The sequence below is a fragment of the Microtus ochrogaster genome, chromosome 8, assembly GCF_000317375.1.
Source record: "Microtus ochrogaster isolate Prairie Vole_2 chromosome 8, MicOch1.0, whole genome shotgun sequence".
NCBI lineage: Eukaryota > Metazoa > Chordata > Mammalia > Rodentia > Cricetidae > Microtus > Microtus ochrogaster.
Genome location: NC_022015.1, coordinates 36,398,550 through 36,415,734, shown reverse-complemented (window position 1 = coordinate 36,415,734; position 17,185 = coordinate 36,398,550). Strand labels below are relative to the sequence as shown.

Below are 17,185 nucleotides of genomic sequence, written 5' to 3'. Positions count from 1 at the left end.
CACTCCTCCCCAGGGTACGCTTGGTGGCCGAAAGGATGCAAATATGGACTCCACCGTGCAGGCTCGGAGCCCGCCCGTCCCAATACCTCAGTTTACCCTGCTGCAAAGCTCCTACCTAAAGGAACATCTGGTGCACAGTGGTGGGACCAGGAGACGTGGAGGGGTGCAAAAGGCTGAGGCCCTAGCCTGACAGCCCAACAGGCTCCCTGGCAGGCAGAACTCAGTCACACCTTGGTCCCCAGGAAGGTTTTTGGGGAAAGCCCAACCTGCATTCAAGGCCCCTGAGCCTTAAAATAGCAACTTTGAACAGCTGCCTAGATTTCATTCTTTCGTTTCATCTCTTTCCTCCCCGCCACCTGACTTTAGTTAGTTGTAGTACCCTCACTCCGCTACCCCCTCCCTCGCCCCCGCCCTCAACCCCACCCCCAGCCAGGGAAAGTTTCCTCTGCTGCCACAACAAAACTAACGGAAAACATAAATGACTTCAGAACTGTTAGCCACTGTTGGTGCCCCAGCTGCCCAACAATGTCCTATATTGCTCTTTTCTCAAACCCGGGATCCAGTCAGGGTACACATTTTATAGAATAATAGGTTATGCAGAATATGGGGTGGGAGCTGGAGAGATGGCTCAGCAACTAAGAGTACTCGCTGATTTTCCAGAGGACTAGGGTTACAATCCCCAGCACCCACATGGTAGCTCATCCGTCAGTAACTTCGGTTCCAGGATACCTGGCAGCCTTTGCATACATACATACACACATACATGGTCACCCCTGGAATTGGAGTTGTTCCAGTCAAACTGTGGGTGCTGGGAATCGAACCTGAATTCTCTGTAAGCACAGCCAGTGCTCTTAATCTCTGAACCATCTCTCACACACACACACCCTTTTTCTTGATTAATGAGTAAATAAGTGGATTGATACTTTGAGACTGGTAAATACAACGTTCCCAAGCATCCTTTGACCCTGGTGACATAGCATTCATTGAGGACACTGGGGGGCATCGGTTACTTTTTGGTACAAAAAGTTGACTTGATTTCATCATCCCTTCAACCTTATTATTAAACTATTATTTATTATTTGATAGTTTTCTATCAGGAATTCAACTCTTTAACTTTTGAAAATTTTTAAGAATTAAATGGTGACACATGCCTTTAATTCCAGCACTAGGGAGGCACAGGCAGGCTGATCTCTGAGTTTGAAACCAGCCTGGTCTACAGAATAAGTAACAAGACAGCCAGAGCTACACAGAGAAACCCTATGTCAAAAAGACAGAAAAATATATTTCTTATTTATTACTTTAGTGCAGTGGTCCTCTACCTTCCTAAAGCTATGATCCTTTAATACAGTTCCTGTTGTGGTGACTCCAACCATAAAATTATTTCATTGCTACTTTGTTACTGTAATTTTGCTATTGTTATGAATCATAATGTAAATATATGATATGCAGGAGATCTGGTTGAGAACCACTATGTGTGTGCTCATTTGGGGGGCACATACTGACCCCTGTGTGGAGCCAGTTCTCTCTTTCTACCTTTATGTGAGTTTCAGGGATTGAACCCAGGTAGCCAGGCTTGCGCAGCAAACACTTTCCCTGCTGCTCCATCTTGCCAACCGAAGCCATTAAGTTACTTTTATCGGGGTGGAACAGTGGGTTTTGTTTTGTTTTTTTACTTATTGACACTATGTTGTACAATCTCATATTTGACTAGTGCAACCCTTTCAAATTGGATCGTGTGTGTGTGTATGTGTGTGAATGTGTGTGTGTGCACCTGTGGAAACGAGAGGCCTATATCAAGGGTATTTCCCTATCTCTCTTCATCTTGTCCTTTGAGATAGGGTCTCTCATTGAAATTGGGTCTCACTGATTGACTAGACTAACTAACTGGCCAGTGTGGCTGTTCTTGAATGACATGTCTTAGCCTTCCTTGAGAACAGTACCAAACCAGGTCCTAATTGTCTGCCACACAATGTGCCAATCACTGAAAGGAGTTTTGCAAGGCAGCTGGGGGTAGAGCTGGGCAACCGAATCTTCAGTCTACTCCTGCAATGTAGGATTAATGGAGTAGGGAACAGGGCACTGAATGGCATTCGGAAAGGATGGCGATGAAATGGAGTGTGGTCTGTGTGTGCATTGTAAAAACATGGTTTTAATGAGAGCGTATGTTCAGAATGGTTGTAGCTTGATCTAAGATTGGAGTTTTCAGCCTTCGAATAGCAAAAGGTCACCCATCAGTCGCCCACGTGGGCCCACGTCAAGAGGTGGGGTGTGTGTGTGTGTGTGTGTGTGTGTGTGTGTGTGTGTGTGCGCGTATACCTATGCATATAGGCCAGAAGGCAACTTGGGTGTCATTTCCCAGCACCTGTGGGTTTTTGTTTTGTTTTGTGGCATGCTCTTACCAGTATGGACCTTGTGCCAAGTCGACTAGGCTGGCACCCCACAGCTAGGATTATGAGCAGTTGCCACCATGCCAGCTTTGTTTTGAAACTGGTGATCTAAGAATCAAACTCCTACTTGCAAGGCAAGTGCTTGACCAACTGAGCCACCTCCCCAGTTCAAGACGTAAATGGTTTTGATAAAACAACAACAACCCCCCTTGAAGTCCTTGGAAAGTAATGTAGCAGGCACTGGCCTCATACTGCACATCTCAGAGAGGCCTTCTGTGGCAACGAGCAGATACGGTGCAGATATGTGACCTCCAGAATCAGTCACGTTTAAAGTCCGATTCAAGAAAGCCACACAGAAGGATCTTAGGGGAGGGGTGTCTCAGGAGTTAGAGAAGTGGTAAGAACAAAGGTTCTCGGAACACTTCCCTAATACCCTAATACAGGTGTTACAGCTGAGGGGAGAGGCTTCCCCAAAGGAGGCTGTCTTAGTTAGGGTTTTTATTGCTGTGAAGAGACACCATGACCACAGCAATCTTATAAACAAAACATTTAATTGTTGGGGGAGGGTTTCCTTATAGTTTCAGAGGTTCAGTCCATTATCATCATGGTGGGGAACATGGTGGCGTGCAGGCAGACATGGTGCTGGGGGAATAGCTGGGAGTCCTACATCTTGCAGGCAACAGGAAGTCAACTGATTGTCACACTTAGTGAAGCTTAAGAAAAGAGACCTCAAAGCAAGCCCCCACAGTGACAAGTGACACACTTCCTTCAACAAGGCCACACCTCCTCCAACAAGGCACCTCCTAATAGTGCCACCCCTTTGGTGGCCCATTTTTTTTCAAACCACCACAGAGGTGTTGCTTCTCTGAGAGGGAAAGTTTCCCCAATGGAAGTGTTACAGCTCTGCTCTGAGGGGAAAAGTTTCCCTAATGCAGATGTTATGACCCTGAAGGGAAAGGTATCCTGGCTGTCAGGAGCCACAGAATACCACAAACAATAACCTCACACAAGAGATTTATTGGAAGAAACACATGAGGGTTGCTGTCTCTCCTTGAGTGAGAAGCAGCAGGGAACTGAGCAGGAGATTTCCGGGGCGGGGGGGCGGGAGGGGAGGATTGGTGATATGTCAAGCCAAGCCAAGAACTGACGGAATTTTATGCTCAGAGACTGGTGGGGTTTGGTAGCTTTTCAAAGTGGACTTAGACCTTTTACCCTACAAGTTCAGTTTACTTCAGTCCAGGTCAGTAGAGTTTGTTGTCTGATGATAGAGACAGACCTTCCCTGAAAATGGTCCCCAGGCTCCTGAGAGTTGCTTCTAACTGTCAAAGACTGATGTGTGCAGTCACAGGACAGGGTAAAAAGTCCAACCTTACTTCTGGATTTTGAAAAACCTACCACCAATCCCTGGGCTCGTCCCAAACCCAAGACTTGAAATCACACCAAATATCACCCTGGAAATCTCCAATCTGGAAAACTCTGCCCCCAAGAAACCCTATATAAAGCCTGCCTCCCCATTCAGTTCTCTGCTTCTTATCTGAGCAGAGGCAGCCACCCTCTTACGTCTTTCCCAAGAAATCTCTTATGTGAGGTTTGTTGCACGGTGTGACTTCCTGGTATTCCTTGGCTCCCGACTGCCAGGATACTTTTGCCTTCAGAGCTGCAACACTTGTCCTGGGGATCCCTTTCCCCTCAGAGCTGTAACTCTTAACACACAGGTGCACCCCATCTAGCAAGGCTCTGTTCTAAGAACTTTCTTGGAATGGCTGAAGGGTTTGAATTGGCTTTTGTCTGAGGGAAAAGGGCTGAAAAGGAGGGACCTGATCTGGAGAAGCATCTACCTTGCTTGCGTGCAAGAGGGTCAGGGATGAGAAAGGGCTCCCTCCGGGTGACTCACGCATAAATACGGGAGTGTTTACCCAACTGTGCTGCCTTGTTTTTGTTCACATGACACAAACTAAAAACCCTTTGGAAGAGGGAACTTCACTTGAGGAACTGTCTCCATTAGATTGGCCTGTGCAGAAGATTGAGGCAGGTTTTGTTCGTTTGTTTTTTTCCGAGACAGGGTTTCTCTATGTAACAGTCCTAGCTGTCCTGGAACTCGCTTAGTAGACTAGGCTGGCCTTGAACTCACTGAGATATGCCTGCCTCTGCCTCCTAGTTCTGGGATTAAAGGCAAGCGCCACCACATGAAAACATGAGACATTTTCTTAACTGTTTATAGATGTGGGGGGGCCTGGCCCACAGTAAGTGGTGCTGTCCCTGGGCTGATGATCCTGAATGGTGTTAAAAAAGCAGGCTAAGCAACCTTTGAAGCAAGCCTGTATGCTGTGGTCAACCATCTTTGGACTCTGCTTCAGTCTTTGCCTCAACTTCTCTACATAACAGACTATATGGCCTATAAGGTGAAGTGAACCCTTTCCTCCCAGCTGCTTTTGGTCGCGTGTTTATCACAGCGACAGAAAGCAAACCAGACGCCACCTTTGGTAGCAGGAATGAGCCATTCATGATATATCAAAATCAAACCTGGCAAAAGCGTGCATGGAGGAGGTCCAGAAAAAACCGGTGGGGGCGTGGCTCTGCGCTCTGACTTAGTGTACAGGCGGGGCTTCGAGACAACCTCGCTGCGCATGCGCACTTCTCTGGCGCTACTTGGCTGCCCCAGAGGCCGGGCCTTCCCAAAGGATGCTTTGCTCAGGCATGCAGAAGAAGGAGGCGGGGTGTGGCTGAGGAGGGCGTAGGGGAGAGGCTTCCGGGTAAAAGGCGCGTTTCTCGAGGAGTCGGGAAGAGGCTGGGCAATGACGAGCATAGGGGAGGAGCTATGGCGGTCCAAGGGGCGGTGCCTCTAGGAAGGACAAGCTGCGCATGCGCAGTCCGGGCAGTGGCGCTGTAGGTTGCAGTGCAGTGTCTGTTCAGGGTCCCTGCCGGCAGCCTGCAAACCAGAATGGGCCGAAAGGTGACCGTAGCCACTTGTGCACTCAACCAGTGGGCCCTGGATTTTGAGGGCAATTTCCAGAGGATTTTAAAGAGTGAGTCTAGGGGTGACGGGGGACCGGAAGAACCCAAAGTCCACAAAGATCAGGGTATGGCTCTCAAGACCAGTGCACAACTTTGCCTGGGAGAGACTCACAGCGCTGGGCGTGAGAACAGATAAAAGGGTAATGACTTGGCGCTAGTGAGCTTTTAGGGGGACTTCCCAGTTTGGGGGACACGTGGAGTAGCAAAGCAGGAATGGAGATGGGGGCATCCTACCTGGCTGGGTAGACACTGCCCTCAGCCATCTTCTAAGATCTGGTGGATTTCTAGTGTCTCCTGGGGCAGAGCTGCCCGTCCTTGGAGCTGTTTCCGTGGGAACGGTGCTGTAGGGTCTCTGAGGACATTCCTGGTAGATGGGCATTGGGAAAATGCATACTGAACCGGAAAAGCGGATAAACGGTGAGCTCTCAGCTCAAAGGAGAGTGTCGCTGCAGAATTCCCACTTCATATTTTCCGTGCTGAGCCGCCCCTGTAAGAAGACTAAACTACAAGAGTCAGCATTAAAAGCCAACAGAACCCCACGTTTATTATTATTTATTGCATGTACGCATGCTTGTCATCGTGTGCTAGTGGTCAGAGGACTGCTTGCAGGAGTCGGGTGTCTCCTTCCACCATGTAGGTCGATGTCAGCAGTTCTCAACCTGTCTGTTGCAAACCCTTTGAGGTTGAATGACTCACAGGGGTCACATATCACATATCCTGCATGTTTGATATTTACATTATGATTCATAGCAGTAGCAAAGTTACAGTTAGGAAGTAGCAATGAAAATAATGTTATGGTTAGGGGTCACCACAGCATGAAGAATTGTATTAAAGCCTAGCAGCATTAGGAAAGTTGAGGACCACTGCTCTATGTAAACTTGGGTTGTCAGGCTTGGCAGTAAGCGCCTTTACCTCTGAGCTATCTGGCCAGCCCAGGTGTTTTTATTTTTTTAGTATATATTGACCTGCTTTTCTTGTCAGAGTCTATGTCTTGACAGAGTTTATGGGGTGAAGATGGGGTACCTCGCCTGCGTGTTGGCAGCAGCTGTCAACCTGGTGTGAGTGCTAGCTGCTGGCACCATACTAGAGTTGGAAGCCTTCACGATCTGTCTACTGCTTTTTCCTAAAGCTGGTCTTGGTGTCTGCAAATTGATTACCTACCACAGTGTGACTTAGCCCTCCCCAGTGCGAAAGGCCCCCCCCCGATGCAGAATACTTGTTTACACTGTGTGAAGATGTGTCACTGTGAGGGGCTTAATCAAGAGCTGCATCGAGAGAGAAGATAGGTGGGATTTCCAGGAAGAGCGAGAACTCGGGGATGAAGAGAGGCAGGCAGACACCAGCTAGAGGTGGAACAAGTTGAATGTACTATACAAAGGAGAGGTAACCAAGCCACTTGGCAGAATGTAGAATAGAAGCAGGTTAATTTAAGTTATAAGAGCTAGTTTGGAAGCCTAAGCTAAGGCGAAACTTTCATAATTGGTAAGTCTCTATGTCATTATTTGTGGACTGGTGTTCCAAGACAGTCTGATGAGAAAGTACTACACTATCCTCCCTGTTTCTCGTCTCCTGCAAGTGTATATAGATGAGTTCAGGTGCCTGCTCTCCTCTGCTGTTAACAGACCTGGCTCCAGTGGGCTGTGCACACCACAGAGCCTGGCTCTGGCTGTATTGCTGCAGCACCCTGCTTTTCTTGCCTTCAAATGCGTTCTAGCTGCTGAATTCTTTCTCCCTACCTCTCTCTCCATTTAGGTATTCAAATTGCTAAAGCCAGAGGTGCAAGATACAGGCTTGGACCAGAACTGGAAATATGGTATGGCTAAGCACACTGGCATCCCACCACTGGGAGGGCAGGTAGTGGTATCAAAAGATGGGAAGAAGAGGGGCAGTACTAAGAGCAGAAGAAATGCAAAGCAACTTGAGAGTGGGACTGGGCCAGGGCAGGTGGTGAAGGCTGGATGACTCCAGGCTTCTAGTGGGCAAATAGAGGGACGAGGTTGGACCACGCTGGGTTATGATGTTGAGAGGTGGGGCATGAGAGAGGGAATTAAATCACCATGAGTGGCATCTTAAATAAAGGCCCCAGGAAGCCTGTTTGCCTCCCCCATATGAGGCCACCAGCAAGATGCCCTCTTTGCAACTGCTCTGAGCCAAAATGCTGAGGAGCAATGCAGATACCATATTTGAAGCAGGGAGCAATCTGTAGCAGACACTAGTTCTATAGATGCCTTGATTTTTGCACCTGCAGCCTCAGAGCTGTTTGCAATGGCTCCCATGGTATCTTACATGGCACTGAGACACCTCCCCTGGTTTTCGTTTTCTTTCTTTTTGTAATTAAAAAGAAAATTTTTATTTTTATTTGTTTTGTGTGTATGGGTCTTTTGCTTGCACATCTCTCTGTGCAGCACCTTCATGACGGGTGCCCACAAAGGCAGGAAGAGCATGTTGGATCCCCTGAAATTGGTAGTTGTGAGCCACCATGTGGCTGCAGGAATTAAACCCAGGTCCTCTGCAAGAGCAAGTGAGCTATCTCTCTAATCCCTTAAAAAAAAGTTATTGCATTTATTTGGGAACATGTGCATTTTGTGTGTGTAGGGGTGTGGGGGTCTGGGCATCAAACCCAGGCCATCAGTCATGGTGGGAAAGGCCTTGACCCACTGAGCCAAGATCTCATTAACCCCATGTTTTCATTTACCTATTTGGCCAGAAAGGGGTTTCATCTCGGCATTTTTTTTTTTTTTAATCTCAGCATCTTTTAATGGTCTCTTTCTGGTGCCCTTTTTGAGAGAATAGAGAAACTGATAACTTGATTTCTTCTGTCCTCTTGCTAGGCCACTTCCTTGTGTGGCCATTACCAGCTACAGCTCCTCTCTGGTTTGGGGTACCTGTCTGTCTTTGAGGCTCCTGACCAGCCGTGTGTTTCAGATTGTCCTCTCCTCTTTGTCCCCCTCCCTCCTGTATTCTAATGCAGTAGTTCTCAACCTGTGGGTCGAGACCTCTTTGGGGGGGGGGGGAGATACATACAGATATTTACAATATAATTTATAACGTAATGAAAGTATATTTATAAACGGCAACAAAATAATTTTATGGTTGGGGGTCACTACAACATGAGGAACTGTATTCAAGGGTCGCAGCGTTAGGAAGGTTGAGAACCACTGCTCTGACATCTGGATATAAGGGAAGCAGACACGTACTTCTCTCCCGCACTTTATATCAGCCCCAAGGCATCCTCCTCCTTATCCACCTGGGTTAACCTGCTTCTTTAGTCTAATGTCTCTCCATAGAATCCTGAATCTCTCCCATTCTATCTGTGTCCCTCATTGAATTTGTTCTTAACAACTCACTCACCTGGAAGGCTCTGGAAAACCTGGTGCCTGACCCAACCATTATGGTATCCCTGGGCCCCTCCTGGCCGCTCCTAGCCCCTCACTGGCCTGCTCCCTCTCTCCTCAGTGGCTATGGATGCTGGGATCATTATCACGAGTCAGACACACTCCTGCATTCGCTCCAAGTCCTGGCTGCCCTTCTGGATTCTTCCGTCACTCAGGACATCATCTGTGATGTGGGCATGTAAGTGCCAGTATGCGGGTGTGGAAGGGGATGCTCAGAAGAAAGGCAAGTTCAAGACACCCCGCGCCCCTTCATCAGGGCCATAGGGTCTGAGTGGGACATTAAAACCTCTATGTTGAATGTCAGTTTTGCTCAGCCCTGTAGCCGCTTAACCTCCCCAAGGCAATAACTCTTGGAAGCAGTTTCTGAGTTCTTCTAGGGGTTTCTGGGCACCCATGAACACACTCTGCACAAGCTAAATGTTCATCCTGCCACACAGTTTTCTTCATGGTGAATTTTGTGGGAGCTGCTCCTAGGGACATACCATCCATGAAGCCTTGAGTGACCTGGCTTTCTCAAGTATGGCTTCACCCAGCACAGTGGCCTAGAACCTTCAAGTGTGTGCCTGACCATAGTGGTTTGACCTCTTTGCATAGTGGTCTCTGTGGTTGGGCCTCTGCTAGAGCAGCAAGTGCTGTGCACTGTGGAGCCTCTTCCCCAGCCCTGATTTACTCTATTAACCAAGGAGTTCAGCATTTTCCTAGTCGGTGATCATTGTGTACTGTTGTAGAGTTGCCTAGTTTGGGAGCTCTGAATACAGCTGTCTTATTTGTTTGGAGAGTTCTTTGCTTTTTCTTTTCTTTCTTTTTTTTTTGTTTTTTTTTTTTGTTTTTGAGACAGGGTTTCTCTGTAGCTTTGGTGCCTGTCCTGGAACTAGCTCTTGTAGACCAGGCTGGCCTCAAACTCACAGAGTTCCACCTGCCTCTACCTCCTGAGTGCTGGGATTAAAGGCGTGCGCCACCACCGCCTGGCTGGAGAGTTCTTTGTATATGGAAGACCACAGCATGCTCTCACATGAAGTGCTTCCTGTGTTCTGCCTTCTGACTAAACTTGAAAATGTCTGTGTGATGACAGCTCTGATCATTATCTGGTGATGTCTGTCCTTGTTTTAATGCCTCCTCTAGCTAGAAAACCCTGTTACATTTTTTTTTTTGGTTCATTTTCGTTGTTGTTGTGTTTAGTTTGGTTCTGGATTTTAGTCTGGTTTTCTAATTTTTTGATGTATTTATTTATTTTGTGTGTGCTTATATACCACAGCATGTGTGTGGGAGTCAGTCTCTCCTTCCACCACGTGGGTCCCAGAGCTGGAACTCAGGTGGTCTGCCCTGGCAGCAAGTTCCTTACCCCTTAGGGCCATTTTACCGCCAATCAGGCTTGGTTTCTTTGGGTCAGGGTCTTATATAACCCAGGTTGCCCCTGAACTATGTGTAGCTGAGTTTGACATCAAACATCTGATCCTCCTGCCTCCACCTCCAGAGGGCTAGCTGAAGCATGCTGTCTGAGGCCCTGCTTTATGTAATCATCTAGTATTTTGCACATCTATTGCACAAACGGAAGCACATCATTCCCATCATCGAATGTACTTTACTTGGCTTAAGAGAGGACTAGAAGCCGTGATGATATGAGCTGCTTATAGTGGCTGTGCATGAGCCATGGCTAGGGCTGGGATGGGGGGAGTTGACAGATGAAAGACAGGGTACCCCTGCATATATCCTACCTCTGATCCTGTTTGGAAGGAAGCATTAGGGCAGGTGAGCCTCTGGCTAGGGGAGGCAGCAGCAGAGGCAAGCAGTGATGGAAGCAGTCACCCTAAGCTCTGAGATATTTTAGAAGAGGGAGCCTTGTTTCAGAACACCTTTGAGTTGAATTTGAAAGCTACAGAAGAACGTTGAGGGTTTCTCTAAAGATCTGAGGGAACCTCATGCCAATACAAAGCATCCAAGGGCTGGGGGGATGCTCTGAGCATAAAGGACTGCAGATCTGAGGACCTGAGTTGGGCTCCAGGACCCATGTGACAAACCATGTACATCAGGATGCCTTTGAAAGCCCAGTGCTGGGAGGTAGGATACAAGGGTCTCTGGGGTTGCTTCTGTGAGCCCCCAGGATAAGTGAGACCCTGTCTCAAAAAATAAAGCTTGAGAGATGGCTTAATGGTTACGAGCACATGCTGCGTACACTCCGAGTTCAGTTCCATGTACTTGTATGTCCCAACCACCTGTAACTGCAGCTCTAGGAGATCTGTATACACATGCACAAGTGCATGTTGACATACATACACATATGCACACAGATTGGTGTATGTATGTATGTAGATGTGTGTGTACAGATATATACATGTGTACCTGTGTGTACATACACACATGCATACATGAATGTACACGCACAAAATCTAAAGTAAAGTTTAATACTAAAAAACAAAGTGGAGCTGGAAAAGGAGGACCTTCGGTGTCCACCTGTGTGTGCATGGGAGTGCACCTGTAGACACACAGCAAAGAGCACATGACTGTAGTTAGTGCCACTGCCTCTGCTTGCTGCTCTCTTGTGCAGCAAGAGATGCAGACACGCATCCTCCCTTCTGTTTGCAGGCCTGTGATGCACCGGAATGTTCGCTACAACTGCAGAGTCATCTTTCTCAACCGGTAAGTGAGGTCGTGGGAGGCGGGGGGCTGGCATGCCTGTGCCTGGCTCAGGTGGGGGATATCTTGAGGGGTGTCCTGAGTGAGCACGGTACACTGTCCCAGCAACTGCTATGAATCTCCATCTCTGGGCCTCAGCCACCCTCGCTCAGGCTAGAGTAGGAGACCCAAGGTTGGGTTTGTTTGGGCTTTGATCCTTGTCACCTGGACAATAAAGGTGAGGGAAGTCTTCTGGCCGCTCCTCCCCCAACGCATACATACCCACATGTGTGCCAGCTTCCAGCAAAGTACACTTGTTGGCTAATGGAGTCATAGAGACCTTTTATTTTCCCAAGCAGAAAGCTTAAACCTAGAGAAAAAAGCACAACAGGTTTTCTCAGGGCCCTGGACTTGAACTAACTCAGTGACCTCACCTTATCCTATGGGGCAAGTTTTATGGCAGAGGCCTGCTTGTCCCAGGAGGTTGGTATGATCAGTCCTTTCACCCACTGTAGGAAGATCCTCCTCATCAGGCCCAAGATGGCCTTGGCCAACGAAGGCAACTACCGGGAACTGCGCTGGTTCACCCCCTGGTCCAGGAGCCGGTGAGTGTTGGGTGCTTCGGCTGCCATGAGTTGGGACCACACACCAAGTGTTCATTAGACATCCTCAGCACAACAGCCTCTGTTGGGAGGTGAGCCGCAGAACACTGTGGAGGTGGGAGGACTATTCCAGCCATTCAGACATGGCTGATTCCATGCTCTCAGTTTACGTCTGAGCCAGTAGACACCATAAGACCTCAGCTGTCAGTCAGTGGTCACTGGTCACTCTTAAGTGGAGGGACACTGTGTCTCAAGTTGTCCTTTAGAGCATGGACTCTCCCCATAGCCCATTTTACCTTTGGGAACAGTTCATTCTCTGAGGGGCACAGTCTGTCCTGTGTGGTATATGGTTGGCAGAGGCAGAGGTGCCCCAACCTGAGTAGTCTTCATTAGCCAAAATCCTTGTAAACGAGGTAGGCATAGTGGTGTACACCCTTCATCCTGGTACTTGGAAGAGAAGACTGAAGAATCAGGACTTCAAAGACACTTTGGCTACTTAGTGAGCTCCATGTCAGCCTGGGGAACACAAGATCCTATCACGGAGCAAAAAAGCCTATCGTCCCAGACTTTACCAAATATTTCCTAGGTGATATGCCCCCATTTGGGAAGCCCTGCTCTGTGTTTTAGGTGACTGTCTTAGTGTTCTTTTGCTGTGAAGAGACACCATGCATGCAGTTCATATGAAAGAAAGCATGTCATTGGGGCTTACGGTTTCAGAGGTGGCACGCAGGCAGATAAGATGCTGGAGAAGCAGTTGAGTTCTGCACTCAGATCCACAGGCATCAAGAAGAGAGAGACTCTGGGCCTGGCTTGGGCTTTCATAATCCCAAAGCCCACCCCCAGTGACACACTTCCTCCACAAGGCCACACCTGCTAATCCTTTCAAATAGTGCCACTCTAAGCATTCAAATATATGAGCCTATGGGGCCATTCTTATTCAAACTACCAGTTACCCCCATCTATAACTGGCAGTTGCCCTTGTGAACAGGGTCATAGCAGGATTCTTTAAGTGGTTGACAGCTGATCTAGGAAAACCACTGGATTCTGAGGGTTGCTGTTTATGGATGGCCTTGTGAATTCTGGTCCTGTCTTGTAATTGTGTTGACTTCCTTCTCTCCTCTGTCAAGGAGAACTTTACGTAATGTGCACCTGATACAACTTCTTTCCATGTTTACGTTTCTCAGCCCATCCTCTTCACTTTTGCCAGACAGCATTTCTACAACATTCTAGAGTATTCCTAGGATAGAAGGTTTGGCTTTTTGCCTTTCTCCCAACTATCCAGAAATCTCCTTGAGTTTCTCCATTTGGCTTCAGACCTATGTCTCACCACCCTTTGTTTTTTACTGTGAATTTAAAAAAATATATTTTTAATTCTGTGTGTGTGTGTGTGTGTCTGTGTGTATGTGTGTATGTATGTACCTACAGAGCCCAAAAGAGGGCCACGGATCCTCTGGACCTGAGTTACAGCCAGTTGTTAACTGCCATTCACAACTGCTGGGTAGGAACTCAGGTCTTCACTGCTGAGTCAGTCATCTCTCTGGCTCTGCCATTTAAAAATGGAGAATAAATGTTGAATCCCAGTGTCTTTCCCATGTATGTCAGGTGAACAGAGAGAGTAAACCTTTGTGCCCTTCTTTAAATTCAAGTGAATGTGGAATATTAAACTTGGATTCAGCCGATCAGTGATGACACACACCCAGCATTCATGAGGTAGAGACAGGAGGATCTCTGTGAGTTCGAGGCCAGTCTGGTCTACAGAGAGAGTTCCAGGACAGCCAGGGCTACCCAGAGAAACCCTGTCTTGAAAAAACAAAACAACAAACAAACAAAAACTTGGATTGAATTTGTTAAGGTTTATTCATAAATTGGCTCAGTTTCTAGACTTGTATGCCAGCGTTGTGTTAGAGGTTTTTGTTTTGTTGGGTGAGGGGTGTGTCTCTTGTGTTTTGTTTTGGTGTTAACAGTATAAAGTTGTTTTCTTTATCTGTGCTCTGGATGTGTTATGAGAGTGCTATACTATCCAATTATAATATGGTTAAAATTTCCCTCAACACAAGAATAAGTGGTGCACACCTTTAATCCCAGCACACAGGAGGCAGGGACAGGCTTTGCTCTGTGTATTCAAGTCCAATCTGTTCTATATAGTTCCAGGCCAACCAGGGCTAAACAGTGAGACTCTGTCTAGAAAAATAATATTAAATTAAGAGTGAGGGGATGGAGGATGACTCAGGGATTAAGAGCACTGGCTGTTCTTCCTGAGGACCTGGGTTAATTTTCCCAGCACCCATAAGCAGCTCACAACTGTCTGTAACTTGAGTTCCAAGGGATCTGATGCCCTCTTCTTGTCTCTGTGAGCAACTGTCTTATATACACATTCCTACACACAGACAGACAGACAGACAGACACACACCTGCACACATAAATACATATTTTTAAAGTATCCAGAAACTGGTTCCTGAAAGTTGTCCTCTGACCTCTGCATGAGCACTGTGGCATGTGCACACCCATGTACTTATACACACAGTGAATAAATTAATATAAAAATCAAGTAAGAAGAAATGGCCTCCCCAGCCCCTTCCTGCCCTTCTGGAACTTCGTTTGGGTCTGTCCTTAGATGACCCATAAATAGGGTAGAGTGCAAAGAGCTCATTCTCCTGTAACATACGTTGGGCCATCCACCCAGTAGCTTTTTATTTCATGTAACAATACGGGTATTTTGTTAGTGTTCTCTTTTGTTGTTTGTTGAGATAGGAGCTTGTCCTGTAGTCCAGTGCTGGGGCTGCAGGCCAGTACCGAGTGGGTCTTTGCATGAGTTGGTAAAGGTGAGGATGAATGTACTGGTGGCTCAGCAACATCTTGGTTTAGCGACATTGCTGCTTCCTGTCCTACAGATGGGGACAGAGGACTCCTCTAGGATGGTGTGGCTGTGAGGAGGTCTGTGGGCATCTTGTTTCTGTTCCCTGTGTTGATGGGCGGGAGAGGCCTTGTCTACTCAGCTCTATGACTGCTAGCATTGTGCTTAAGTAGAAGAACCACTGGCAGTGTGCCCATGGGCCACCACAGAGTACTCTGCATTTGGCATCTAAGCAGTGTACCAGGTAGCGGCTTGTTTGAGGATGAGACCCTGTAGACCAAAGCCGTGTGTGGTAAATACCCTGCTGTTAAAGACTGTGGAGTATGACCCTGTTGTCTCATTGGTAAGGTAGGTGTGGTTATGTCTGTAGGTAAACATCGCAGGACTTTTCCACGGTTAGGAAGAGCCCCCATTTCTCCCTTGGAACAATGGCCTGATTCCAGTCCCCCTCTCCACAAGTCTCTCAGAAAACAGAGAGGCAGAGACACTCCAGTATGCATGAGTACTACAGTGTCTGCCATGGGTCTCTACATGAATGGGTGGCTTTGCCTCTGAGGACACAACACTCTCAGGAGCCTGGCATGCTGAGATGGAGGGTCCATGCCTGCGCCATGCTTCCTGTGTCCCAGGACCTCATCTCAGCTTTGCCATGCTTTGATTCTTTCCTTCCAGGCAAACTGAGGAGTATGTCCTCCCTCGGATGTTACAGGACCTGACAAAGCAGGTGCATCCTTCCCAGGGCTTCCTGCCAGTGTAGGCTGCGGGTGGGCGGAGTTAGAGCACAGCTGGGTAGATGGGAAGTTCAGAGTGGAATCCATGCTGAGTGCAGGAGAGCTGACTGCAAGCCCCGCTGCAGGAGTCAGCCCTGAATGGAGGTAGACAGATTCAGGGACCTGTTCTAGGAAGCCACCATCAGCCAGTGACGGGCATATCTCTGAGCTTTGCCCCTCTTGCTGCACTGTGGGCCTGGGGTCCTCACTCTACTTGCAGCCTTTGTGAATGGTGACATTGTTGGTGGCAGAAGATGGAGTGGATGAAAGGACCTGTTGTAGCTGCAGCAAAGCTGCGTGGCTTGTGGTTATATGTAGGGAAATGAGAGAGCCTGGGGTCAGCATAAGTCGAATATGCTGGAACTGGGCACACCCACGGTGAGGAAAGCCTTAGCGAGGGCCTGGGACAGTGTGGTAGCCTTCAAGATGTCAGAGGCCAGTGTGTAGCCCAGTAAGCAGCCCTGAGATCTGAAGTGGTCTTTTCTCTCCACTGCAGAAAACCGTTCCCTTCGGAGATGTGGTACTTGCCACCAGGGACACTTGTATTGGAAGTGAGGTCTGTGAAGAGCTCTGGACACCGCGCAGGTCAGCTGACTCTTTGCCATCCATTCTCCATCCAGGGCTGACCAGTGGAAGGACCCAGACTTTGTAGCCTCTTGAGGTCATGGCCTTAACTATGGAGGTCCCCTTAGATAGCTAAGGGGCCACAGGAGCCCAGCTGTCATTCTGCCTGCCTCTTTCCACAGCCCTCACGTTGACATGGGCCTGGATGGTGTGGAGATCATCACCAACGCCTCGGGCAGCCACCACATGCTACGTAAAGCCCATACCAGGGTGGATCTGGTGACCATGGCCACCTCCAAGGTAGGCATTGGGCAGGATGGATGAGCAGTATCACAAGTTAAGGTTCTGTCAGAGGAACCCCCAAGAGCAGTGGTACCTGGGGCAGGGCTCAGCCACCTCTGGTGCGTACTTAAGGCTGTGGTTTGAAGCTGTATTTCATACACATGCTTGGTCCCTCCCAGGTTTCTCTTCCTGTATCCCCAGGCCCTAACTGCCATCATATAAAGCAGATTCTATTGACACTGCTATGAGGATGTGTTCCTGTCCGTGGTTGTCTTGGAAACACATGCCAACTTGCGTGCACCTGCCACTGATCTTGGATACAGTGGAACAGTACTGTTAGTTCTTGGTGCAGATAGACATGCCACAGGTTGAAGATGGGCACAGACAGGGGATAGCATCCAGGTCTCACAGAGGTCACCCAAGGTCACCAGTGTGTCTTGTGGCTCTAAAGCTCAATGCTGCCTCACCACACTGCTCTAGCTGCAGTGGCCCTGCTAGATAGGGACTGCAGCATTGCACTGAGGGCTGAGGGACAGTAAAAGTGAATGTTCTATGGGATGCCTGACACCTGGTGTCATGTGACATTATTGGGGGAAGACCTAACAGGTCTACTCACTCCTGGTAGGGAACCAGTGATAGACCAAAGTAACAAGACCACCAGAGTTCAGTGTGGTAAGCCAGTGATAGACCAAAGTAACAAGA

The 17,185-nt window shown here is 48.2% G+C and overlaps 1 protein-coding gene across 3 annotated transcripts in view; it reads left to right on the top strand.

The window, feature by feature from the left end:
• The first annotated feature begins 5,267 nt into the window (after positions 1-5,267).
• The window catches only part of Nadsyn1 (NAD synthetase 1), a 28,677-nt gene continuing 16,759 nt past the window's right edge, over positions 5,268-17,185 (top strand). For all 3 annotated transcript variants that reach the window (XR_003377306.1, XM_005351590.3, XM_026781620.1), the window contains exons 1-8: positions 5,268-5,413; positions 7,155-7,215; positions 8,859-8,975; positions 11,381-11,434; positions 11,926-12,015; positions 15,540-15,591; positions 16,134-16,222; positions 16,384-16,501. Coding sequence is in view for 2 of the 3 variants with exons in the window: in XM_005351590.3 (XP_005351647.2) it covers positions 5,329-5,413; positions 7,155-7,215; positions 8,859-8,975; positions 11,381-11,434; positions 11,926-12,015; positions 15,540-15,591; positions 16,134-16,222; positions 16,384-16,501 (666 nt within the window). In the remaining variant the exon portion in view is untranslated. The remainder of the gene's footprint in view (positions 5,414-7,154; positions 7,216-8,858; positions 8,976-11,380; positions 11,435-11,925; positions 12,016-15,539; positions 15,592-16,133; positions 16,223-16,383; positions 16,502-17,185) is intronic.